The sequence below is a fragment of the Dipodomys spectabilis genome, unplaced genomic scaffold (assembly GCF_019054845.1).
Source record: "Dipodomys spectabilis isolate Male_0828 unplaced genomic scaffold, ASM1905484v1 ptg000263l, whole genome shotgun sequence".
NCBI lineage: Eukaryota > Metazoa > Chordata > Mammalia > Rodentia > Heteromyidae > Dipodomys > Dipodomys spectabilis.
In genome coordinates, this window is record NW_024870940.1 from 868290 (window position 1) to 896034 (window position 27745).

The following is a 27745-nucleotide window of genomic DNA, read 5'->3' on the forward strand; positions in this document are numbered from 1 at the left end:
CAAGGTATAGTCCAGTGTGAAAAATGCACCAGCGGGCTATTATATCAAGTGATCAGAGGATATCTACACGGCTCCTTAAAAATGGCTTTCTGGCATACAATCCTTGCAGATTATTTTTAACTCAAGACATTTTTTTTCTCTAAGACTGTCTTTTGTAGTCCAGCATTGAGCTTTTTGTTCCAGGCCTTGTTTTTTCTGCCACCCGAGTTCTTGACTCCTTTGTTGCTTTTCCCATCAGCTGCACTGGGACAATGCTAATGAAGGCAGTGAGCCCTGTCCACCAGGCGCCCTACCCCCCTGGCTGCCCGGGTTGCCCCCTTTCAAGTCAGTGGGAGTCCTTTCCTCACATACTGCAGAAGTGGGACGGGACATTTTGCAATTACTGACTGTCTTTGTTCCTGGTAGCCTCAAATGCCTCGTGGCCATCATCCCTTTAATCCTTCCTCACACCAGCCCTGTGAAGTGGGCATTATTATGTTCTTTTATAGGCAGAGAAACTGAGGCACCCAGAGATGAAAGAAATACGGTGGAGTAGCGGGAAGGCAGTCTTGGGCATGAGAACATCTTTTGCTGCCACGCTGTGCCTGTCTGTTTTAGGAAGCTTCTCTGCAGCTCCCGATATCTTAATGAAAATGACATCTGCTGGCAGTGGGCCGCTCTGACCTGCAGAGAGCCAGGCTGCGGCCTCCCACGCAGGGGCCGCTTCAGCCTGGAACTACTGTTATATCAAGGAGAAGGGATCATTTAATGCTAAAGCAGACACCTACTGAGAAGAATAGAAAGTGAAGGGCAGGGGATTCCAGGATAAAGCTGAGGAACCTGTGGCCTCATTTACAAAATAAAATACTTAAAAAAAGTGTAAAGTATAACTCTTGCACATAAGTTTATTGTCAGAACCAGGACACATTTGACACCGAAAAGTATGGCAAAGAAAACAAAACCTTGAAATGATGAGGTGTATACTTGAAAGATGTCAGGCAACTGACATCTGCTTATGAGGTGCTGAGGAATCAGAACCCAGGGCCTCATGCATGCGAGGCACGCACTCTACCACTGAGCCACCCTCCCAGCCCCCGATCAACAATCATTGACCAAAGTAAAAATGAGGAAAAAATATGAACGTGTGAAACCTACGAATAAAGGAGCGGTGAGCAGTGGTGGGCCAGTTGACTCTGATTGCAGCCACACTCACTTGTGCCACCGTGGAAGACGCGCCACGCTCTCCGAGAACGACTCAGATCAAAGGCCGATGCGTATGTATAAAACCTGGCTCGCGGCACTTCAAAGAGGAATGCGTGCGGTCTGAGCACACACTTGGAATCTTCATGATAACAAACTCTCCATCAGCTCAGGTATTGAAGTGGTACAACAGCTATCCCTAATCCATGGGTAGTTGGGGCTAAATAGCTTTTAAGATCCTTTATTCTTGATTAATGAGATTTTTACCGTGTTTCAGAATTTTAAATCTATTTTCTGTGTTTGTGAGGGGGGGGAAGAGAGAGAGAAACAGAGACAGAGAGACAGAGAGAGTACATGCCAGTACTGGGGCTTGAACTCAGGGCTTTGCACTCTCACTGGCTTTTTCAATCAAGGTTCTACTGCTTGAGCTGCAGCTCTACTTCCATTAAACCTATATTTAAAAAAAAAAGATTACTTCTGACTGAAATACTTTTATGCTGTTACTTAGAGACTTACTTCCAGGCTGTTTGGTGAGAAGTAAGGTGGGTGGGCAGAGTGTGAGCATTCAGAAACGGACACAAGCAACAGCACCCCAGCCCCTTGGAGTTGTCCTGGGTGATCTGACACCCACACCCGGCAGTGTCTGAAAAGCCCACGTTCTGGGTCAGGCTCTCCTGGAGCCCTTTGGCATGGGGCAGGAGGCAAGTTCCAGTCCAAAACAGCGGGGGACACACTGATGGTCTTGTCATGTGTCGCTGTTGGTGGACTGGCTGAGCCTGCACAGATTGTTCCCAAGTAACCCAGGAAAAGGGCTGAGCACAGGGTAGGGGTGGGCAGTGGCCTATGGAGACCCAGGCACACACCCTACACTGGGGGACCCACCCCAGGCATGTGCCCCACTTGCGGGGAAGGGCTCATCTCCAGGAGCATGAGATCACCCCGTCAGATGAGCCAATCACAATCCAGTCCCTGGACTTGAACTGGAGGTGGCTTTTGAAACGGCCCCAGCTATCTGTCAGCCAGCCAGGAAAGCAGGCTCAGAAGCAGCAGGCAATATGTCAGGCTTCAAAAGAAAATGCATTGGTGTCTCACTGCTGGTAAGTCATCGAATCCCAGGGTGGCCTATCTGCCCCTGAACCCGACTGGAAACCACCGAAGCTGCTCTGCGAACCACGGTGCGGCCACCCCACATTCCAGGACACAGGCCAGCAAGAGTGACTTTGAAATGTGTTTCTAATTAACCAGGCCATCCTCTTCCACAGCACGGCGAGTCGGCAGACTGTGACGGGGCAGAGTTCCCCGCAGAAGAGGCCCTGGGGGGATAGAACAAGGCCTCCGCTCAGTGGGTTCCCCACCATCACGGGGCGGGGGGGGGCCTGGGGGGCTGTAGTGAGGCCCTGGACAATGACTCGAGCACCAGTGAGCCCTACCAGGCCCCACACTGCTCTTCAGCCCTGGGGTATTGGGGAGTGGCAGCCCACCTTAGTTGAAAATTGATCTCGCCTCATAGGGCCCATATCCTGTTGTTAAATGGTCTGCTCAGCACTCTCTTCCCCTGGCCATCAATCAGCCAGGTGAAACCTGGCACACACACACACACACACACACACACACACACACACACACACACATATGTGTACAGTATTCTGAATATCTCTCATGTATCTAGATAGCTTCTTAAGTCAGATTTATGAACTAATACTTTCAACTGTTTGAATCAGGATACCAAGAGTCCATACATTGCAATTAGTTGATATAACTATTTAGTCTCTTTTTAATGTATAAGCTCACCTCTTTCTCTCTCCGTGTGTTTCTCCATCTTGCTTACCTGAGTTTATTTGATCAAGAAATTAGATAATGTGTATTGCTCACCTCAGTCCAAATTGAATGCTCGTGTCCTTCTGTCCTCTGTATTTTCTACAATTGGGAGTTACAGGCCTGAACAGACCCTGGAAGTAGTGGTGTGCAGGCCACCAGGGAAGCTTTTAATGTCAGCTCTTTCTCTGCTTGTGAGGTTAGCAGTCCAAACAAATCAGTGACGCAAGATGCAGTCAGCCCTCTGTGTCTGGGCTCCACATCTGCAGATTCAACCAACTGTGGAAAGAAGTATTTAAAAAAACAAATCTGCTAACATGTAGACTTTTGCCTAAACAATACCTTATATCCATTACTTGTACAGTGTTTACACATAGTTGTACTGTATAATACCTAGTATTGTAATAGGTATTATGGGTAATCTAGAAGTGACTTAACGCATGGAGGGACACATGCATGGTTCTGTGGAAATGTGCCATTTTGTGTCAGTGGCTTGTGCATCTTTAGGTTTTTGTGCCTATGGGATTTGAGGAGGCCTAAGATCAGTTCCACATGGAAACTGTTTTCTACTTCTAGTATTTCCCTTGATTTATGAGCTGGAATCTTCCTATTAAAAAATACTTCCCTTAACGATTTGGTTGCTGTGAGATCCAGGTTGGTCAGGAAGCTGGGACAGATGCTTAGTTTTTCTGTGGCTGCCATTTTGTTCCCTCAGTCCGAACATTGGTTATATGAATATTCATGAGTCAGATGCATGTGTATATGTGCGGGATTTGTGTATGTATATATGTGTGTGTGTGTATGTGTGCATACAGAGAGCTGTTTACGTCAAAAGCAGTTCACAAGTGATGGAAGCTTTTTAAATTTGACTAAATGATCACTTTTCCCTCAGACGTGACCAAAATTGTTGAGACTTAGCACCCTTTGATGAGCACAGGAAGTCACGGCAGCCAGCCGCCCCACGCAGCGTGCAAAGCAGAGCATCAGCACCACCTCAGTGCCTGGAACAGTTGCTCAGGCAACACGGGGTCCACCCAACATCCCTTCAGCTCGTTGCTCTCATCTTGTGTGCTGCGCCGTTCTTTTGATGAAGAAGGCACAGTGGCCTGGGCTGAGCATATGGTTCTGTTTTCCCACATGCCAGAAACATGAGCTGGGCTCCCGAACACTGGCGTGGCCTTCAACCTGGAGCTGATGTGCAGGTCTGCAGTGATACATGACAAACAGCTAGGCAGCCGCACCAGCGGAATGGCAAACACCTTTTCAAAGCCTCTGCATACATACCCCATGTCTGTATTGAAATGGATGTCCCTGGGTGTTTCTCCCATGGAGGGCATTGTCAGTGAACAGGCTGTGAAGCTCTAAAACAACTTCTAGCCAGCTGTCCTACTGTGTGTGATCTCCAAATTGTAAAGTATCTTCATGTGTATAATTTTGTCTGTTCTTGCTGTTACTCCGAGATGAGAGAACAGAGGTCAGAGAGATGCATTGGCGTTGCCAGGGTCAGGCATGAGCTAATGGGGAGATAGGCCCAATACCTAGATGATTTATTCGTTCATCAAAATTTTATTTATTGCTGGGCATTGGTGGCTCACGCCTGTCATCCTAGCTACTCAGGAGGCTGAGATCTGAGATCATGGTTCAAAGCCAGCCTGGGAGGAAAGTCTGTGAGACTCTTACCTCCAGTTAACCACTAGAAAACTGGAAGTGGCACTGTGGCTCAAGTGGCAGAGCACTAGCCTTGAGCTGAAGAGCACAGAGACAGTGCCCAAGCCCAGAGGTAAAGCACCATGACAACAACAACAAATATTGCATCAGGATACAATCATTAAAGAAATCTCTCCCTTCAAGGAGCTTACACTCTAGCATGGTGGAAAAGAAATTAAGATAGACATTGAGGCAGCTGGTATGTCAGATTGTAGTAAGGGTTAAATTAAAGCAGGAGAGGACACTAGGAAATGCCAGGCTGTGTGTATGTGTGAACTGGTCATTGAACTGGTCATCTTTAAGCAAAAACCTATAATAGGTCATCCGGAGGTCTGTGGGGAAGTGTCCCAGGCAGAAGGGGGAGAGCGAGGGCTAGGTGTCTGTGGCAGGGGCCTGCGGGCAGGAGGCTCCAGTGGTTGGAGTGCCATAGGCCCGGGAGGAAGAGATGTTGAGGGAGATGGAGCTTAGCCAGAGCGCAGGGCCTCGTGGTTAATTGTGGGAATTCTGGCCTTTGTTTGGAATGCTACTTTAAGGGATTTTGGCAGAGGACTGACTTTCTCTGATATATTTTAACAGGCGTCACAGAGCTGCCATGTGGAGGACAGAATGTTCAGGGAGGAGGGAGGAGCTGTAGGAAGAGCTCTTCGGAAGGGGCTGTCACTCTGCCTTAACTGTCTACCTGTGTGTCCTTAGCTTTAGGAGGTTTTTAGCTCTCATTTTGAACTGTGCCTTTTAAATAACACATGAGCTTAGCTGTTATCAAAAAGTCAAAAGATAACGATTGTTGATGAGAATTCCTACTGTTGGTAGCCATGATGGAAAACAGTACAGAGGGAGGTTTCTCAAAAAAAATGAAAAGTAGACTAACATTTTACCCAGCAATTAACAGACAAAAGGAACGAAATCACTGTCTCCAAGTGCCTCCGCCTGCCCACGGCAGCCCAGACACAGACTCCAGCTTGACATCCGCCAGTAGACCAGGGGATAAAGAACCCCAGGCCATGGAATGCAAGGAAGCCCTGCGGGGACGGATCGGAAGCACAGTATGTCCAGTGGAAGAAGCCAGACACCAAAAGACAAAGGCTACCTTGATCTTGTGGAGTCTAAAGTTAAAGTCAAGTGGAGATAGACCAAGGGCTGCCAAGGGCGGGACCCAGTGTGAAAGGGAGTCTGGAGATAGTGGTAAAAGAGCCCAAATTTAACCAGACAGGGCGAGCACATTCTGGAGGACTGTTACACAGCATGGAGACTGCCCTCCATCGACGGTTACTTCTAAATCACCGCAGGACAGTGGACATGTTAGTTAGCGTGGCCTAGTGATTCCATAATGTAAATGTCAATCAGACACAATGTGCACTGTAAACATGTGTGATTTTTATTTTTCAGTTAAAAATAACAAAAAAGAGGATGGATGCAACATTAGAAAACAAATGCAGCTCTTGTAGAGCATCCAGTAACTGTCAGTGCCCTATGTAGCGATCAGCGGGGTGGACTGAGTCAAGCTCAAGGTGACTTTCAACTCCCCAAATGGAGCTAGGTCCAAGGAAGGCTGCAGTGTGAATTAAAGTAGAAGTCAGCGCTTAGGGTCAGTGAGGGCAATCCTCATGAAGCTACACACGTCCTTTCACTCTTCTGCCCAGCCAAGCCATTGGGATTGAATTTCGAGTTTTTAATCTGATCAGTATTTAGTGTTTTTCTGAATTCTTTTGGATAGTTTTTAATCTTCATATTTGGGTTTTATTGCTACTGAGTTGCTCGTGTTCCTTAATTATTTTGGATATTAATCCCTTATCATAGGATGAATAGCTCAGAGATATTGTATCCTGTTGTACAGGTTGTTTCTTCACTGATTTGGCTGGATTGTTTCCTTTGTTGTTACAGAGAAGTTAGTTTGTTATCATTCCATTTTTTCTACCTTCATGGTCTTATAAAAAATAATCTTGCTTGCAACAGTACCCTGTTTTTCTCGGAGTTGAGTCTTAGCTCCCAGCCTTCCATTGTCTTCAATCCATTTAAACTGCTTTTTCTATATGGTGATACCTAAGGGTCCAGTTTCACTTTTATTGATAGAGATTTCCAGTTTTTCCATCAGCATTTATTAAAGAGATTGTTTTTCCATTATACGTTCATGGTCTCTTTGTAAAAAAATCATTTGACTGTAAATATATAGATTGATGTCTGAGTTCTCTCTTGTCTTCCATTGGTCTATATGTTTGTTTTGATTCCAGTATTATGCTCTCTTGGTTAGTATAATTTGGTGGTATGTATATTTGTATTTGTAGCACATACATGCATGTACACACACACATGCGCACACACACACATGCGCACACACATTTTTCAGTTCTGGGAGTGTTGAATTCAAGGCTTCCTAGGCAAATGCTCTATCATTGAGCCTCACCCCTCCTCCCAGTCCTTTTGCTTTTTAGTTTGTTCTTCAGACAAGCTCTTGTACTTTTTCCTGACCTGCCCTCAGACCATGCTCCTCCTTCCGCCACCTCCTGAGTAGCTGGAAGTATAGGCCTGCACCACCATTTTCATAGTGGGTATTGTGATGCCTTCAGCTTTCTTGTCCTTGTTGTCCAGGACTGGTTTGTCTATTAGAGGTCTTTTGTGGTTAAGGTAGGGTTGTTTTTTCTCCTTCTGTGGAGAATGTCATTGGCATTTTGATAGATCTTGTGTTGAATCTGTAGCTTGTGCTGGGTAGCCTTAAAAAAAAGTAATTAATTCTCCCAGTTTGTGATCATGAGGTCTTTCCAGTTTTTAGTGTCCTCTTCTATTTTTTTTTATCAGTATAGTTTTATTGTAGAAATCAATTGCTTCCTTGTTTAAAGTTATTTCTATTCTTTTGTAGCCTTTGTAAATAGGATTGCATTTTTATCTAGCTTATTACTGACATATAGAAATGTTATATCTAACTCATCACTGATGTATAGAAATATTACAGATTTCTGTATGCTGCTTTTATGTCCTGCAGCTTTACTGAACTTAATATTTATTGATATTTACCTATTGGATACCAAGTAGTGATGGAAGATATTTCCAGTTGAGAAAATAGATGAGAACTACAGAAGTCAAAGAAGGAATGTTATATCCAAGCCAGGAAGAAATGAAGTCTAAGTGACGGTGTGGCATCCCAAGGGGGAAATGGGAAACCTGACATTCCTCAGACTCACTGGATGGGAGGCTCAGGGAAGAACCTAAATCATGTAGGCTGAGCGGTGTAGCTGCATCTGGGATGCGGTAACCAGGTTTGGATGGGCTAAACGCGTGGAAGAGACCCATAGCTGTCCTTTTCATGCCCGTGTCTAGAGTGAAATGATGCCTCCAGGCTTCACAGTGGTGCTGCTTATTCTGATAAAAACTCTAAGCATCTTAACCAGCCCAGGGAACTCTCCGGCATGGGTCTTAGTTTCACAACCTGTAATTGAAAGGCCTGGCTGTTCACCGACAATGCTGTGGCTTTCTCTTTCCCCCTGGGGAAGTGAGTGACCCAGGGGGACCCTAGTTTTCTTCTGAGATTTTACTGCTTCTAGAGAAAGCTAAGAAGAGGAGCCTTGGGCTGCGGATTGCTTTGGGAACCTTTCAGGACAATTCTCCATCTGGGGCCCCTTTCCTACACCCATCTGCGTGACTCCCAAGGCCTTTGCTCAGCTGGAGCCTGGTCATGCTCCCAGCAGGGGCCACTTTTTGTCCCTAGTAAATATTAAAACGGAATTAACTATGGGTAAAGTGTTACCTACAAGTAGAACTGGCCACGAACATGCCAAGTTTTAAAAGTCTACCTAGTAGCGCCCTCTTGGGGAAGATGTTCCCAGACCCCCTGTGGAGCCTCAGCGATGGATAGTATGGAACAGTATACCACCCTGTAGTGCTTTGTGGTCATCTCCAGCTTGCCAGCGCAGCACTCTCAGGCATTGTGGCCGCTCTGAAGGGAAAGAACGGCTCCATGAGCACCAGCACCGAGCCCTGCCACAGGGGACCTGATAGCTGGGACAGGGCTACGTGCTCAGTGGGAAGGCAGTGCACACAGGGTGGAAATGCCGGACACAGAGACACTCATTCCCACGCCAGAAAGAGCCTCATAGAATGACAGACAATTTAAAACCCAAGAATTGTTTACTTCTGGAATTTTCCATTTAGTGGTTTCTGGCCATGATTTTTTTTTTTTTTTTTTTTGAGGGGGTGTGTGGTCAGTCATGGGGTTTGAATTCAGGACCTGGACTCTGTCCCTAAGCTCTTTTTGCTCACAGCTAGCACTCTACCACTTTGAGGCGCAGCGCCATTTCTGGTGGTAAAATGGAAATAGGAGTCTCACAGATTTTCCTTCCCCGGGCTGGCTTTGAACCACCATCCTCAGATCTCAGCCTCCTGAGAAGCTCGGATAATAGATGTAAGCCACCAGTGCCCGGCTCTGGTCATGATTTTTTATAAGAAACTGAAACTCCAGAAAGTGAGACTTTAGATAAGTGGCAGATTGTAGAAGGGAAGCACATTGTGCTGAGGGGGAGGGCCTGGCTCATCTGTGGTGGTTTGTCTGGGCTTGTGGGCAGGGTAGACTAGCAGCTCAAAGAGCCTCCCATGGCCCTTGTGTGTGGTGCCCTCAGAGTGTGGTACTTGTTGGTACTATCACTGTAAAAAAGAAATACTTCATTCAAGGAACCCCAGAGATTTCTGACCTTTGGGAGGGGGCAGGAGGGGGTTTAGGCTGCTACGGTGGCTGTTAGCCCCTGGTGGCTGTTAACATTCAGCCTTGCTGCTCTGCTTTTTCTTGTCTTTCCTTCATCCTAGGGAAGGCAATGAAGTAAAAATTAATAGCAAATCCTCTGGTCAGAAATATGGGATACTCCATTTTCATAGATACTCAGTAAATATATTTACCAACAACAAACAATTCGCTTCTAAACAGAGACAATGATATAGCAAGGTTCAACTCAGGTAAGACAGATACTTATATTGTTTTGGAGTTTTGCTTTGTTTAAAAATATACATTGTTTCAGGTTAAAAGGAATAGGAATCGATTACAGAAATGTTTGAAAAATGAAAAAGTATTCTAGACACTGAGACAACTGTGCTTATAACTTTTTTTCTTCTACTCTTTTTTGATGTGAATATTTATTTGTAGTTATAATAATCATTGTATGTATGTATTTTTCTTTTTTAATTTAGTCTTGGGTCATTAAGATATAGTCATATACATGTTCCAGGTAATGTTTTTTATTGCACTGAATCACATTTTTGCTCTTTATATTTTTCAATTATGAACCTATTTTTGGTAAGTATATTTTCCATTATACTTGATTAAAAAGAATTTTTCTGTGTAATGGGTAGCTTCATATACATCATTTTTGATTATGGTTGTTACTATGAATTTTTAAAGTAGAATAGAAACAAATATTGATAATGTCCACAAAGTAAATCTTCATGTAGCTTTATCATTAGATTCAGTAAATCTAGTGATCATAGGAAATTGGAGGCCTAGTTACGCATGACCTGGTAAAGTCATGTAAAACTGGACTGAGGCAGTAATCTTACTTATAGAAATGGCCACAGGATAGCAAGTTATTCTACAGGTTATGAACTTATGGTAGAAAATGGAGGTCCTGTATTTGGAGACTGAAATGCAATAGACATTTCCAGTGTGTCTATATGTGTGTGTGTGTGTGTGTGTGTGTGTGTGTGTGTGTGTGTGTGTGTGTGTGTGTGTGTATGGGCATTCATGGGAGATAGATCTTGATGCTCATTGAATAGTGAAAGGGATCCAGTTATACTCAACATGGTGTGTGCTAAGTTGGTTGTTTTCTGTTATTCCCTGCCTCCCCTTCCTCCTTCCTTACACCCATTTCATTGATTCATTCAATACTAGGATTCAGGAGAACATACTTTAAGGTGATAGTGATTTAGCTCATTCAGATTCATAGGGACACAAATAAAAATTTGAAGCTGAATCTGTATGGGAAATGTCCACTGGGAATACAACATCAATCTATAATTTTGAAGTCTCTCCATTCATCTTAGAAAAGCTTAGAAAGCTTATCATCAAATGCATTTCTTTTCACTGAAGTTATGAATTGAGTGTGAAAATATCCATGAAATAGTTATCCTTTCATTGTGTTACTGGGAAAGCTGGGATTTGTTAGTTCCACTAAATCCCGGGGGGTATCAATGTTTGCGTACAATGAAAACGAAGTTTTCACATTTCAATGAAAACAAAGTTTCACATTTCTCAAACTCTCCTTTGCCAGAAAATAGCAGTCATTTGTGATTTCTGGATGATAGGAACACCTCTGAATCTAGCTAATGGGCACTGTAAGTATAGTGTCTACTTTGTCTTGGATAACTGGCTTTTCTTTTTTGCAGGAATGGGCTGCTTCTGGGGAGCTGAAAGGAAATTCTGGACCTTGAAAGGCGTGTATTCAACCCAAGTGGGCTTTGCAGGAGGCTACACCACCAATCCTACTTACAAAGAAGTCTGCTCAGGTAGGAGAGATCTCCATCCTACCATTGTGGGACGCAAGGCACAGAGGTGCTGCTGTTGGGCAACAGGATCCTGAAAACGGAAATACGTTTGTTAAGCATATTCCTCTGTCTTCTCTTGGCTGTTTCTGAAAATGTTTGCCCCTTGTTTGCCTCTGACTTTATTGATTGATTGATTGTGCCAGTTCTGGAACTTGAACTCAGGACCCAGGCACTATCCTTTAGCTTTTTCACTCAAGACGAAGCATTCTTGAGCTCACAAATTCTCACAGCTCAAGAATGTGGCTTAAGTCCACTTCTGACTTTTTCATGGTTATATAGAAATGAGAGTCCCATGGCCTTTCCTGCCTGAGCTGGCTTTGAACTGTGATCCTTGGATGTCAGCCTCCAGAGTCTGTGAAGACTTGCGTTGTTGTCAATATCCTTCCCTTAGTCTGCCACCTTCCACAACATGGGCTGGTCATCTGTGACTGTCTTTCTCTTTCTTTCTTTCTTTCTTTCTTTCTTTCTTTCTTTCTTTCTTTCTTTCTTTCTTTCTTTCTTTCTTTCTTTCTTTCTTTCTTTCTTTCTTTTCTTTCTTTCTTTTCTTTCTTTCTTGGTCCAGTCATGAAGCCTGAACTCTGGGCCTGGGCGCTGTCCCTCAGACCACATGAGCCACATCACCATTACTGGCTTTTTTCTTTTTGCTTATGTGCTGCTGAGGAATCGAACCCAGGGCCTCATGCGTGCAAGGCAAGCGCTCTACCACTGAGCCACCTTCCCAGCCCCCAGAGCTCATTTCTTAACAGAATATTTTGTTACCATCTTAAGAGGTCTTAAAGAGGAATTAGGGAGGTCTACGGAGACCTTCACTCTGCTACATTGACACAAATGATCTTTAAAAGTACGTAAACAGTTAATGAAGGTTTGAAGGCTGGGCATGGTGGTGTGACTACCTATATTTCCTGTACTTGAAAGCTGAGGTAGGATTGTGAGTTTGAAGCTATCCTGAGCTACATACACAGTGAGTTCTAACCCAGATAGAAGAGCCTATCACAGAACGAACAAACAAAAACCAGAACAAAACAAGAATTGTAAGAAGGCACTGGGGGAGTAATTGGGGAGATCCTTTCGGCTGGCTCAGAGGACACTGGGAATGCTGGGGTGGGGGAGGGGCAGCTGAATAATGAGCATTTGCTATCAAGTGAATTCTGATTTTGAAATACAACATCACTGTGGAGCAATGAAAGTACTATTAAAAAAATAGGTGCATTCTCGTTTTTCTTGCCTCCAGAGAAGAAGTGAAATACTCTGATATTGAAAATGAGAACCATCGATAAATAGTGATTAATCTGTAATTTTTGCTCTGTTTCATAATTAAACAAATGCTGTGTGGAGCTATAAATAGATTGAGATGAACCCCAGAGATTGCCCAGGTGTGTGCTCTCAAGTCTTAGGAATAGAAATGAATAGATTTTCTATCTGTAATTCTAGACTTGCCTTAATGGACTAAGAGAAAAGGTTTCTAAGAAAACCTCCAGCCTAGGAAAAATTATGTTAAGTGAAGTAAGTCAGGCTCGCAGTGACAAAGGATTCATGTTTTTTTTTCCCTCTCATATGTGGATATTATATCTAAATTTTAAAAATGTATGTAAACATATATAGGACCATATACATATATATGTGTGTACATATACACACACAAACATTTTAACTAAAGTATGGTGTATGAAGAGGAGGAGTTGAGTGGTGTAATCCCTTTGAACAATCAACTTACAGTTTAACAAAACAAATACCAGGAGAGGGGTGAGGTCAGGGGAGGGGCAGGCGCATGGAGAGAGGAAGGAGGGGAATGCAGTCATAATAGTCAGTGTAGATATGTGAAATGACACCAGATAAATTGAGGGGACGGGTGGGGTTGGGAGAAATGAGGAAGAAATACAAAATTGCTGACATTGATCAAGATGCGTTGTATTCACAAACTCATGTTGAATTGAAACACTTTTGTGCAAGTAATTCAAGATAATAATAATAATAATAATAAGCCTCCAGCTACGAAATGATCATGACTAAATGTGTTTGCTCAGAATCCTTCCCGTTCATCCTTGCCCTTGAAGGCGTGTCTTTCCTTCTCCCCTACTGTCTCACGAGGCAGTTCACGTTCTCTTTTATAGGTGCGCCCAGGTTCCTGGAGTGCCAATCACTAACCCTGGGGTTCTAGTGTTGTTAGGAACAAGAGTCTCAGCCTCTGACACATTCAGCACAGAGCTGTGTCCCTCCATCCCTGCCTGTACCGCCCAGCTCTCTCCTCATCCATTCCCACTTCCTTGGTGTGCTTTTAGAGGATCACTCTAAGGGAAGAGCGAAGGAATTTGTTTCATCATTCTAATGTTTAGAGGGAAAGAGAACCAAACCATTTAAGATGCAGTTTGTGCAGAGATTTACAGCAACGAGTGAATACGGAAACCACGGGCTGTTAAGGAACTCTCCATTTAATCCCAGCACTCCTGCTATCTTGGTGGTTCTCAGGAAAGCATGGTTGTCATGGAAACTGGTTCCTGATTGGAAAGAGATAGTCACTGCGTCTAATCTGGACTTGGAAAAAGGAGTGATTTCTTTACCCAGGCTTTTGTTGCTGCTGCTGTTCTGATCATAAGAGGGGAAAACAAAGAGGCAGAGGTGCTGTGGTAAGAAGGTTCTCCATCACACCCGTGGTGGAGCCTCAGATCCTTGGGAAGAGCAGGGAGGGAGCAAACAGGTCCCCCAGCAGGCGTCGTCATGGTAACTGGCCACGTTGGTGGACCTCCCCTCCAAAGATTGTCCCCATTCCCCCTCTCCCCCCTCCCCATTGTCACAGAAGGGTCTGACTGGAGAGAAAACCAAAACAAATCACCAAGCTCTACCAAAAGGAATAGTAAGTGTTTTGGTGTAATAGCAGTATTCGTCTGTACTTTACTATTGCACTGATTTTTACAATTTCTACATTTGATCTTAACCAACAGGTCAAGGAGCAGTCAGTTTCAAAATTTCTTAATTGTTTGCAGCTAAGCCTAGTAAACTGTGATGGCAGGCTGTGAGTTTTTGTTTGTTTTGTCAGTCTTGGGGCTTATACTCAGGGCCTGGCCGCTGTTCCTGAACTCATTTTGCTCAAGGCTAGCTCTCTACCACCTTGAGCCACAGTATCACTTCTGGTTTTCTAGTAGTTAATTGGAAATAAGAGTCTCACAGAATTTTCCTGTCCAGGCTGGCTTTGAACTGCAATCCTCAGATCTCAGCCTCTGGGTATCTAGGATTACAGGTGTGGCCTACTGGCGCCTGGCTGAGTATTTTGCAAAGGTGTTTAAGAAGATACATGAGGGCCTACATGGTGTTCAGTCCCCCTTCCCTCCTGCGGCAGTGCACTTGAGCTTCAGGTATGGTAGCTTCCGGGAGCAGAGATCATCCAGTTCCTGAGCCCTCTAGGCTCGCTCACTGCCAACCCCCTCAGCAGCACTTCCACCAGCCCGAGGGTCCCCACACACACATACGCGCCACAAGCCAAGGAGCCATCAGCTGCCCTTTGTCATGTTACCCTGCTAGTGGGGACACATAGCCTTGGCAGGGGACACATGGGCGACAATGTGTGTGACTCTGTGTGTGTGTGTGTGTGTGTGTGTGTGTGTGTGTAAGCAGGGTATATCCAGAGAAGCTGTATTTTCATGCCTCATGGTGCTTGGGTAGAGGTTGATGGCCATACCAGAGCTGTGTGATCAGACACATAAAAAAGATAGACAGCTATGGGAGGAGGTGACCCCGGCACCAATGCATGGATCAAGCTGTCCACGGCATCAGAGCAGGACACTTGGGAAAGGACTCCCTGATGAGTCTATGGCCAGCTGGGCCATGCCCAGCGCCCATGTGCGGCTTGAACCTGGTGACATACAAGGTAAGCATTTGGAATAATGTGGCCCGTTGGGAAAGCGTGCGAGGAAGATGCCCGTGCCAGGGACACATAGGTACTGGAAAAGGAGTGAGCTCAGATCTGTAGGCGCAGGAGCACCTGGTGGCGAGCCCCAACACAAGAGGACAGATGAGCAGTCACCTCAAAGGGAGCTGCTCACGAGTAGGGAGGGTAGGCACCCCCTGTGGTGCTCTGGGTGGACGCACTGCACCCCCTACCATGCAGCATAAAATAATAGCGCAACCTGTTCTGACGCATGCTCTGTAGCGCCTTCTCCTGTCCTCCTGTGGAGAGTGTGTACTAGGAGAGACTACACTGAGGCTTGTCTTTTGGGCAGGCAGTCTTAATTCTCATTTCAAATCCAATAAAATGCTACTCTGAGATGTATATCTCAGTGTATTGTGAATGTAGGCTGCCTGGGTCATTCTCTCTAAATTGGATTAACCTGGGATAGAATTAAATGACGGAAATGGAGTTTGGGCCTTCAGACCTGACAGCCAGAAGCCAGACCTCTGTGATTTCCAAAGGTGGTGATTGTCTCTGTGCGTTCCCCAGAGATTCCTGTCCCTCACATTCCCCATTCCTAGGCATAATTTCATTTAAACCCAATTATTTATTTATCTCCTTAATTGCACATCTGTGTTAAAAGTGACGCTCTTCAGCCGTGTTCTGGTAGCTCATACCTGTAATCATAGCTACTCAGGAGTTTGAGGTCTGAGGATGGCGATCTGAAGTCAGCCTTGGCAAGGAAGTCCACGAGACTCTTATCTCCAATTAGCTAACAAAAAGCCAGAAGTAGAGCTCAAGTGGTAAAACACTAACCTGGAGCACAACAGCCCAGAGACAGAACTTAGGCTCTGAGTTTAAGCCCCAGGATTGGCACGCGTGCGCGCGCACGCACACAGACACACACAGGAAAAAGAAAAGAGAAGACCATGTTCAGCTATGTGGTGTAGCTCATGCCTGTAATCCTAGCTCCTCGGAAGTCTGAGATCTGAAGATGAAAGTTCAAAGCCAGACCAGGCAGCCAGGCAGATAAATCTGAGACTCTTAACCTCCAATTAGAAATAAGCTGGAAGTGTGGTTGTATGATAAAGCACTAGTTTTGAGTGACAAAACCAAGCAAGAGTATGAAGCCCTGACTTCAGTCCCCAGTATTGGCACACACACACACACACACACACACACACACACACACACACACACACACACACACACACACACACACACACACACACACACACACACACACACACACACACACACACCTTGCAGTAACAGACACTTTCCCTTCCTTTCCTCAGACTGACCAAGCACAGCACCTGTAGTGTGCAGGCTCAGAAGAACCATCTCGTGGATGGTTCAGGCCTGGAGCTTGACCCTACTGAGAGCCGCTTGCCTCCACCCCCACCCCCACCCCTGTGCCAGGCTGGCCTTGGATTGGATGCTGGGTGGCACTGCTCGTCCGGCAGACTTCTGGTCTGCCTTTAACAAGTATGTGTTATGTCATGTAAGTCCCAACAGCCAATGAATGCCTCGTTCCTAACACTATTTGCAAAGATCAGCTCCTGTGTGTTCCCTGTGCACGGCGTTCGCCTGGCACTGGAGACTCCAGACTTGGAGTAGGCTGGCTGAGAGGAGCCCAACTCCTTGGAGGCATTCCTAAACAAATGACATATGCCACTCATTGGCAATGACCTGCATACAAGACCTGGCACGAGGTACCAGGAGAATGTAGTCATAAAGTGAAGCTGAATAACTCCAGTCAAAATTCATTCCCTATAGTCAATGAAAGCCTGATTTCTCACATTCGTTTTATGGAAGTGGGGTGGCCCTGGTGTTCTCTTTGTACATCTTTATATACACACATACCACACACACATAAATGCAAGCACACACATGCACACACATGTATACGCACACTCCCTCAAACAGTTGTTATGCAAACCAACTGATTAACTGATGTGCTATTGCTCTACTATAGTGATTCGGGAAGTAATTGAGCTATTCAGATTCCTGAATGGCCTGATAGGGAATTATTCTTACACTTTATAATAACGACTGCACAGATGAAAATATGAAAAGATGTTCTTTCATGGAGAAGCAGTCTGGGTTAATTTCAGTGCATTAGCCTAATATACAAATCCCCATTGCTGGCAAGAACCCCTAGGATGTTCCCTCTGTATTTTTTGCTTACAGATGTTCAGAACAATTTTGTTTATTATTCTATTCAAAATCTTTTAGAAATCTGCACCGCCAAGTGGCATCAAAACCACAAGTGTGGAAGGGACCCCACACCTTCCCCCCTTGTGACTCCCACAGTCACCCAGACAACCTGCGGCGCCTTTCTTCATTGGCAGAGCGCAGAGTCCCCAGCCTGAGCACGAGAGTCCTCGCGTGACCTCCAGTGATGGAGAGGCCCCAGACCTTCTCCCTTGAGATTCCTCTCCTATAAAATTGGAAGAAAGTTATCATTATGGTTGGATTCTTACTTGGAAATAAAGCTGTTTCAGACTGGAAGCATTCTAGAGAATCCGGGGCATGAATGATTTCCACCACTCTGGTCCTCGGGGGACATCAAAGGGCAGAGTGGCAGTGATGGTGGAGGCTTGTCAGGCCCGGGTCAGCCTTAGGCCATGCTCTTCTTCTCTCTTCCTCGGGCTTCATCCTAGGTTATTTCCACCCCTTCAGTGCGTTCATGTTGTTACGTCCTTGGTATTTAAGAGCTCCAAACGAAGCATCGAATAACCTCTCCCCACTGGTGGGAAGCAGCTTGGCGGGCCTTTTTGGCTGGTGTGATTTGTGAAGTGTTTGGGTGGAAGAGCATGTGTGTGTGTGTCTTCTGTGAGATAAATGCTCCCATTTGTCTTCAAAGGAGGGATGTGCTCTGCTATTAGTGGATCTTATCAAGCCGCGGAGACCTCCTCAATTCCTTGCAGACGACATTACCTCTCTTTTCAGCGTGCAGCCAGTCTTACCATACTCATTTCAATGTCAGTCAAGGCAAATTACCAAGTTATTGACATATTCGCCACAATGCAAAAATCCTCATGTTCAGTTCTCACTACAAGCAGTTTGATCACTTTTTGTTCCTCTTATTTGAGACACAAAAATTGAGCCTTGAACTTGTAGCAGACAGAATAAAAATGATTCTCTCTCTTAATCCAACAGGCAGAAAGCAGGCTCGGAGGCCAGAGACCCTTACTTCATTGTTACAAACGCAGCTCCCCTCACCCTCTCTCTGGACCACAGGGCTATTCTGATGTGCTACGTTGCCTGTGTAGGCCAAACACAGGTTGGCTGGTTTTTGTTTTTTGTAGCAAGATAGTCCCAACGACAAGCTTGGCTTGGTGACAGGTTACTCCTCTGCAGGGCTGATCGCTGGCACCCCGGGCCCTAGGTCATGGCCATGTCACTGCTCTTCAGGCTAGGTAGGGCCGGGCTTTAACGAGGTCTTAACTGAGTGGTTTTTCAGACTGGATGACCACAGGACCCTCGGGTTCCTGAAATCTTCTGCCAGCATGAAGTATTCATCCTAATGACAGGGCTTTACGCCGCCCAGAGAGCACGTCCCTGCCTTGACCTGAATTAGTCTGCTAGAGTCCTGATGAAGTACTACTTTGGAAAGTTTTTAGGGATGTTTGAAGCCCACAAGGACAACTTCCCTTGTCTTTTGAAATAACTTGCCATCTCAGAGACTGGAATGGAAAGACCAGAAACTTCCTTGTCTTCTCCAGATTGTGGTATTACTGAACCCTAAAAACAATCGTAACTCTCAGGTTCATTCTGCCCCCTCGGATGGAACTGGTTAACCGGAGTTCAGAATGACGGGACTATGGGCTTTCAGTGATGAAGTGATCACCATTTTTATCGGTCTGTCCCTGCTCAGTTACCACATCCTCGGAGCTGTGGGTGCTCCGGACTGCAGGTGGCACTGAACACGACTGATAATGTGCATTTTCTATCATAACCATAAAGATACCCATGATAAAGTGTTATTATAATTGAGGCACAGCAATAGATTAGTCACAATAACTGAAAGTTCGGTAGAAGACCATATGGAGAATGCATATAGTATAATTTTTTACAAAGACTAAGTCAAAGTCCAACAAAATAAGTACCAAGAAATGGGCACTTGCAAGAGGAGAGGGGGGGTCAAGGGGAGTGGGGCAGGAGAATGGAAGGGGAAAAGGGGAGAATGCGGGCAAAATTTCATTGTACATACTGCAGTATTGAGAAGATTGAGGGAAGGGGTGGGTCACGGGGGGTGGAGGTTGGTAGGAGGACACAGATCAAGGTGCATTCTGCACTTAAACCACTTTGTTAAGAGGTGAGAAAATGCAACACATAACCCCAAAATTAAGGAAAAGTGAGGAAAAGGGTGGGTTGGAAGGAGTGGGTGAGAATGTTGATCAAGACACACTGTATTCTTTTTTCTTTTTTGGGGGGGGGGGAGGTCTGGTCGTGGGGCCTGAACTCTGAGCCTGGGCGCTGTCCCTCAGCTCTTCAGCTCAAGGCTAGTGCTCTACCACTTGAGCCACAGCGCCACTTCCGGCTTTTTTCTTTTTGCTTATGTGGTGCTGAGGAATCGAACCCAGGGCCTCAGGCATGCAAGGCAAGCGCTCTACCACTGAGCCACCTTCCCAGCCCACACTGTATTCTTAAACTTTCGTTGAGTAGCATCTCCTTTGTACAACTACTTAAAGATAATAAGCACATTTCAAAAAAGTTAAATAGAACAATGATAATAAAACGTGCCATAATAGAGTTATAAGAATGTGACCTCTTTCCAAAACTGTGGCCAAGAGGAGGCCACTGCCAGGGGCTTCACAGTGGGTGGAGGAGCTCTGCTCCAGCCCACAGTGGAGCTGAGGCTGTGACAATGGAGAGAACCCACGGGCAGCCAGGACTCAGGAACAAGGGAGAAGGACGTTATTGGTCCAGGGACTACTTTCCTGACTTCCTCCCCTACTTTTTAAAATTTATGTGCCGACCTCCACTCATCTGGCTGAATCACTACTAAATAACCCCAAGCTGCTGATCACATGTATGGTATATATGTGCACACTGGAGGGAAACTAGGAGGACACAGAACTAGAGGGAATCAGGGAAAAACATACAACAGCGGGACCCATCAGCTGCACTGGACATTGATCAAAATGAACTAAGCAGTGAACTGGCAGTGATGGGAGGGAGGGAATGAGAGGAAAGAGGGAACAGCTGATGCTGTGCAAAGGGAAAGGTATGGACATACCATCCGATGTGGAAGAAATAACTATTGTCAAAGCTCATAGAACTCATAAACTTTATAGACCACGATAGACATTTTGCCCCATGAAAGTTAGGATGTGTTTGTGCCTTTAACTAAACATCACTATCCCACAATACTGTGAAATTTGTGAAATTATGTGACCACTTAATCACAACAAAGAATTTGCAAAAAAATAATAACATTTATGTGCCAGTGCTAGGGCTTAAACTCAGGGCCTTGCATTCATAATAACTTTCTTACTCATGGTTCACTTCTGGCTTCTTGCCGATTAGCTGGAGATAAGCGTCTCCATGATCCTCAGATCTCAGCCTCTGGACAATAGCAAGGATTACAGGCGTGAGTCACGTGTCTGGCCTTTCATCACCTTTTCAAGGCTTCAGCAAACCAGCTTGCATCCTGCCCACACCGATTCCCTGGCAAGCACAGCTCGCACACCGGTTTCTGAAAGTCTCACTCACATATACTTCAGTTTTCTTTTTCTTTTTTTTTTAATTTCTTTTTTTGCCTGTCCTGGAGCTTGAACTCTGGTCTCTGAGCTTCTTTAGCTCAAGGCTAGAACTCTACCACTTGAGCCATAGCACTGCTGCTGACTTTTTTGAGTAATTTATTGGAGATAAGAATCTCACAGACTTTCCTGCCCAGGCTGGCTTCAAACCACCATCCTCAGATCTCAGCCTCCCGAGTAGCAAGGATTACAAGCATGAGCCAGCAGCACCCAGCTACTTCAGTTTTTAATAGGTAAGAGAGATGGTATTGTACCGAGTAAAATCCCTCCCCACTTCGTATTTTGAGTTGGGAGTGTGTCCTGCCCTGGCCCACGCCCTTCCTTCACAACTCTGACATTATGCGCTCCCCAGGCTCCTCCACAGCCTCACACAGCATCCTGTGGTCCCTACTCGGTTAGGTATGGAACTGCTCTGCAAAAGAGGGGTTCAAAGTCCCCAGCATTAAAATGAAATCCACCCATTTGACCTGCACACTTTTCTGGGGAGTATTTAGAATTTGCACACTTAGTTAGATCCAGCTTGGATATCAGAAAAAGAAAGCATTTTTCCTACAGCTTCCAAGAACGGAAGGCCGCCAATCAGCAAACACAAGGCACAGGCCACCCCTTCCCCCGACGGGATCAGCCCCTTTCCTTCCTTGCCAGGCCCAACGGCCAGAGACTCCAACTCTGCCTACGTCTGTTCTTTGCCAGTTAAGGGTAAGAGGTGCCTCATTGTGGTTCAGGGATTCTCTGCAGACCATTGCATGTGCTGGCTGTTCTCCATATGACCTTGATTTTTAAATAGTATTTAGTTTATTTGACTGGCCATCCTGCCTCTCTCCTTGAGCAGCCTACATCACCACTGGGGGCCAGGTGCCGGGGTCAAAGGTCAAGAGACTGACAGACTCGCAGGAGTTAAATATGGCAAAATTTCATTGTCTCTGAAGGTAAAATTCAAACAGGCCATTTAAATGGAAAGTAAATCAAATGGAAAGAAACAATCAAAGCATCCTTTATACCCTTCCAACAACAGAAATAGGTTATGCTTTTATTGTCTCAGGATTATATTCTCAAAGACTTTAGAAGGGAGATTAAGGGGAATTTGCTATGGCAAGCAGTTCTTACACCATAATTGCAAAAGCAGTTGATGAATGTGCCTGCACTGATATGTCCACATCACCTATAATGGAACCATAATATAATACAAGAATAAAAAAAAAACCTGGTGGGGGAGGGCAGGGTGAGCTTCTCCAGGAATTTTATATGATATGCTGGGTCTTAATTACTTCCTAATGACTAACAATTTTTACAGCTCTGGATTAAGGTCTTCCCCCCTCCCCCGCAAAGTTACATTAAAAATAAATATCTGGGTCAATGACTGTCCCATCTGCCACGTGAAAATCACAAGAGGGACTTATGCAAATGCTGGTTGCCCATCCTGCAAGCAAGGCCCTGCAGGGCCTCTGCCACTTCCCAGCCGGGACCTCACCCGCCAGACAAGTCTGGCTCATACACACCCCTCTCTAGATCGTAATACAGCTGTTTGTTTATTTTAGGAATAACATCGATTTTTGAAAATGGTCTGTGAGCATGGAGACTGGTCTGGGACCAAATTAGGTGATCGTGGTCCCTGGATGTGCCTTACCTGGGTGGGCCTTAGAGTTGGTGTGTCTGGGTGAGGTTTCTAAACTTTTATTGGCATAAGGGCCTTTTCAGAGGAAGAAAATTGGTGCCTAAGTCTCGTCAGAAGGCATGGTTCCCAGGGTACTCCATGTCCTTGTTGTGACTGCAGGGGGCTTTGTGGGGACTCACAGGGAGCCAGCTCAGGGGGGTAGCTGAGGCCCAGGGACACCTGCACTCTGAGATGACCCTCACGGGGACAGGAATGTCTCCATCGCTCCTCACCCAGCAGTGCCCAGCAACAGACACACATCAGATCCTGTTAGATACCCAGGGGACCAGAGGCCCATGCAGAGAGAAAGCACTGGAAAAATGCCTTCCGTTCACTAGTGAAACCCTCGAAGTGGGCCTGCACGAGTTCCGGGTCACCTAGCGAGAGGTCCAAACTTGCAGCATCTCCAGTGACTTGTGCCCTGTGCACATTTAGCCTCAGCTCTAAATCTTGAACACTTTATTTGAAGGCTTCTCTCCCTGCTCAGCCCCAGGCCCACCTCGCTCTAAAACTATGTCAACCGGAGGTGTTGTACACAAGCCTTGTGTAGCTCTATTAGTTTGAAGAGGCTCCAGAGAAAATCTTTGGCCCACTTTTGAGACATGTTATGAAAATGGCAAATCCACACACTGGAGGTGAGGTCGTAGGAACATTAGAAAGAATCTTGGCTTCCCTTTATTTCCCTTCATAAAAAGTTTAAACTGAGTACAGTGGCTATGCCTGTAACCCTAACTACTCAGGAGGCAGAGATCAGAAGGATTGTGGCCTGAGGCTGGCTCTGGTTAGGAGACATGAGAGACCTATAAATCCCTACATGAAGAATAACTAAAGCAAAAAAAAGGCTGAGGGTGTGGATCAAGATGTAGAGTGCCTGCCCAGCAAGTGTGAGATGCTTAGTTCAAACCCCAGTACTAAAAAAGATAATTTTTAATTAATATTTTTATTTTTAGAGCACTTATAGGTTCACAGCAAAATTGCTTACAATCCTGAGTGTCTGTGTACACCCTACCCACACAACCACGACACCCCATTATCCAGATCTGTCTGAGAGGCTGTAGGTTACCATGTGTAGCTGACATGTGCCGTGTGCTCCATGGGCCTGGGAGCTGCGCTGCTATCCTGCTCTGCTGAGTGGTCTCACTGCCCTGAGGTCTGGGCTCTGCACGTCCACTTTCCTCCCCTGGCCCTTGGCAGCTACCAAACTTGTCACGTTTCCATGATGTTTTTCTTTTCCAAATGTCCTATAGTTGGAATCCCACGGCACGTAGCCTTTTCACATTGGCACTTCCACCCCCTCGTGTCTGCTCATGGCTCGAGGGCTCATTTCTTTTTAGCCCTGAACAGTATTCCACGGTTTGTTTCTCCATCCCTCGCCCATGAATAAAACCACCACAAACCTAGGAAGCTGGTTGTAACTCGGGGCTGGGGGCATCTCAGCGGCTGGGTCAAAGCCAAACTCTTCCAGAGACAATCCCATTCGGCTAATTGTTTAGGGGGTTTAATCCCTCAAACACACTTTATATTAAATTCTCCAGTTGAGTTTTTTGGTGGTGAATTGCATAGTGAACAAGAACGTAGACAGCGTGTCAGTGCACAGTGGCGAGTGGTGACAAATTCCTGGGAGTGGTCCCTTCTCTCTCCACGAGCAGCAGCGTTGGATGAGCGGGTGATTTTTTCTATTTCCCCTATATGGAGGTTGTAGGTCCTTGGAGTTCCAGCTCAGGGAGGCTGTGCTCTGCCCGACCCATGTTTGGGATCACTTGCGAGCCTCAGCTTCATCGTCCCCTCCTTTCCCTGACCCTCTGGCTGCCCAAGTAGTCAGAAGCCTCCTCCAGTGCTGTGGAGCCCGCTTTTTTTTTTTTCCTGTGCATCTGATTTTCACTTTCCTTTGGACTTCTGCATGTGTTCTTCTTTCCTAATAGCTTGGTGAAGGATATTTAAAAGATTAAAAATGTATTTTACCCCAAATGTGAGTTCCATGAGGTTGTTAAGCACTAGACATCTTCTCAGCCAGGGGTGGCTGAGATTCAGTTGGAGCCCACAGACAGACAGACGAGGGGTCCTTGGGAGGAGAGGCACTGGTTCCCACAGGGTGGTTGGAGCAGATGGGAGCCAGAGACTTGAGGGGTCCTTGGGCAGCCTGGGTGAGGAGAGGACAGTGGCTCCTCCCTGTGAGGAGCTGTGTGCTGAAGTATGGAATTCCATTTCCTAGGGAATGTGGCCTTGGGGGCCGTGCTCTCAGCGCACTGGGCCGCTGGCTGCCCATCGGCCGCGTGAACTGACTGCACCTGTGCTCCTTTTACATGTGTTTAGATGAGGACAGTGTGAAAGAAGTACAATTGTGGGCTAGGTAGAGTGGTGCATACCTGCAATCCCAGCTACTTGGAAGGAAGGAGTAAAAGGATTATAGGCTGAGGCTGGCCCAAGCAAAAATGCAAGACCCTACTTTGTTTTTTTAAGCATATGATAGACTGAAAAATGAAAAGACTGAGGCATTGCTCAAATGGTTGGTTGTTTAACAACCTAAGTTCAATCCCTAGCACTAAAGAAAAATAAAATACAAAAAAATCTCCACCTTCAACTTGTGTCTTAAGGCTGTGATCTTAAGTGGGATCCTGTTTAGATAGGGACATACTTGGTCAGGTCCAGGCCTGGACGTCATCTCCTCCTGCCAGACCCGGGGCACTGCTCTCTCCCAGAGCCGGTGCCATGGCAGCAAGCACACACAGGTAGTATGAAAATCAGAGAGGAGGGTGAGGTCACCACACCCAGTCCAGTTGCCTTCAAATATGAACATGGAGAAAGAAAAGAAAAGAATGGCTAGTATTTTGGGGGGCTTTCCATAGGCCGAGACTAATTTTAAATCCTCAACATCACAGCAGCTGGGTGGAAGCAGAGTGGAGGTTGATGTTAGATGGTGTCAGTGTTTTAAAGACTAATTGAGATACAGGGAGCTCATCCGACTTGTCCAAACCCAGGTCATTAAGAAGTGGCAGAGCGGAGAACTGGCACCCATGTCTAAAGGTGGGGGCCGCGTCTCCCCCCCCCCCCCATTCACACAGCAGGAGAGCAGCGCTGTGAGCAGAGACTTCCTGTCCTCAGGTTAGTAACACGGGAGAGGGCAGAGGACCTGCCAGGAAGATGGCGGCAACACTGGAGCCCTTGTGCTGAGCCCAGGCCTTGAGCAACGCTTCCTGCTTGCTGGGAGAGCCAGAACACACTACAAGAGAAGTCCAGGGCCAACTAAGTCCTAAGCAACAGGTAGCAAGTCTTTACTGATGGCTTGAAGAGCAGAAGTAGAGCAAACCCAGCGCTGCCTCTGGTGGACAGCCGTGTGTCCTGCTAAGGAATTGGAAAGCAGTTGCCAGTCCATCCGCTGCCATGGCCAGCGAGATTGAGCAGAATCCCCACGCTGTCCTGACAGAAGAGGCCTAGGGTCCCTGGCTACGTACTGGGGCGAAGGAGCGGGGAACTGAAGTGTGGCATAGTTATCCTGAGGAATGGCTTCTTGAAAGCTCAGGTTGGTAGATGTCGTCAAAGAGCTTCTGGAGAGTTCTGAACGGAGTCTGTGCAGTAGAAGAGGTGGTTCATGAACTGGTTCAAAGAGCATTATTCATGGAGTCAGGTGGTCTAAGCTCTCGGTGGCCGTGCCAAGAACGTAGGGTTCCGTCACTCCTGTCTGTGCTGAGCGGCGCTGTGGGTGGGGTTCCCTTTTTCTCTCATGTGTCTGCAGAGTCCTTGCTAGGTGAGGAGCACTGTTCTAGGCACCTGGTTCAGGAGATGACACACCGAGTGTGTGCTATCCCACCGCGGCGAGGGGCGCGGACGGCAGGAGGGCAGGGGCAGGGCTGAGACGCCCAAGCCCATCCTGAGCTCACCCTGCACATCCCGACTCTGCAAGGATGGCTCCTGCTCACCTGGGCTCTGTGGCAGCCACTGGCGTGCCAGGCTCGCTCTCTGCCTGCCTCATTGTGCAGCGGGGTGGCTCTGTTCCCTGTGGCCTAGGCCTGCATTCCAGGGGTCACACACACAGTTCTTCTACTCAAGAAAATACAGCTGAGTTAGTTAGACTTGTTGTCCAATGTGGACTAGAAAGCAGCACTGCCAAGACACACTGGATGCATAGTAACTGTTGGATCTGTCCAAAGAAATAGCCAAGAAATGGGAGAAATGGCAGCAGTGGACCAGGCCATGGTGCGGGGTGGAGTCCCGGTCAGTAATGAAGGTGGAGAGAACCCTGCAGTGCTTGAGAGCCTGGGGTGGATAGGGTTGGGGGCCAGGGCAGGGAGCGAACCAGAAAACGCCCTTAACTCAGGGCACAGGAGTGAGGCAGCCCGGAGTGTCAGCTAGCACAGATGGGCTGGTCACGTAGCCTGCAGTTAGGGCAAACAGATGGACAATTCATTGCATAAATTGGCTACCCAGGGACCACAAATGCCAGTTAGGATATCCAAGGACGTATCAGGTGACCCAGTGACAGCATCCCTGGGCAGAGATAGGACAAGGGTGCTCATGATCTGAAAGGGGAGCAAATAGCAGTTTCCAGTGTTTGGGAAGAAAGTCAAGTGACATTCAATAAGCGAATGAAGGAAGTTTCCTCTGTATGTCTGTATGTCTGTGTGTTTGTGTGTTTGTTTCTTTTTTCTTGTCAAGGTCATGTACAGAGGGGTTGCAGTTACATAAGTAAGGTAATAAGTACATTTCTTGTTTCTTATTTCTTATAGGAAGACTTACCATATTCATTCAGACCTGACTATCTGAATGTTGAAATTGTAGGATGGTCACAGCCCCGAGAGGAAATAACATTTGGATATTTTATATATATATATATATATATATATATATATATATATATATATATATATGTAACATTTATATATCATATAACATATTGATATATAAAAAGATATATATGATATGTGCAACATGCATCTGAAATTAATTTTAACACTAAACTTTTATGCTAAGTACAAAGAACAAAATAATATTTTTGTTAATTATGTGGTTATGTATTGTGGTTCCATTTTCAAAATAGAGTATAAAGTAGATGCAGTAGTCCTTTCAGAAACAAGTACCATAAATCAGGCATCAGTGGCTCACGCTACAATCCTAGTTACTCAGCAGGCTGAGATCTAAAGATTGCAGTTTGAAGCCAGCCCAAGCAGAGAAGTCCTTAAGACTGTTATCGCAAATAAACTACTCAGTAAAAGTTGTGGT

The 27745-nt window shown here is 46.0% G+C and overlaps 1 protein-coding gene across 3 annotated transcripts in view; it reads left to right on the plus strand.

Moving 5' to 3' along the window:
- Msra (methionine sulfoxide reductase A) overlaps positions 1-27745 on the plus strand; it is a 252745-nt gene that overhangs the window by 99041 nt on the left and 125959 nt on the right. For all 3 annotated transcript variants that reach the window (XM_042699865.1, XM_042699867.1, XM_042699866.1), the window contains exon 3: positions 11062-11181. In XM_042699865.1, the coding sequence (XP_042555799.1) occupies positions 11062-11181 (120 nt within the window). The remainder of the gene's footprint in view (positions 1-11061; positions 11182-27745) is intronic.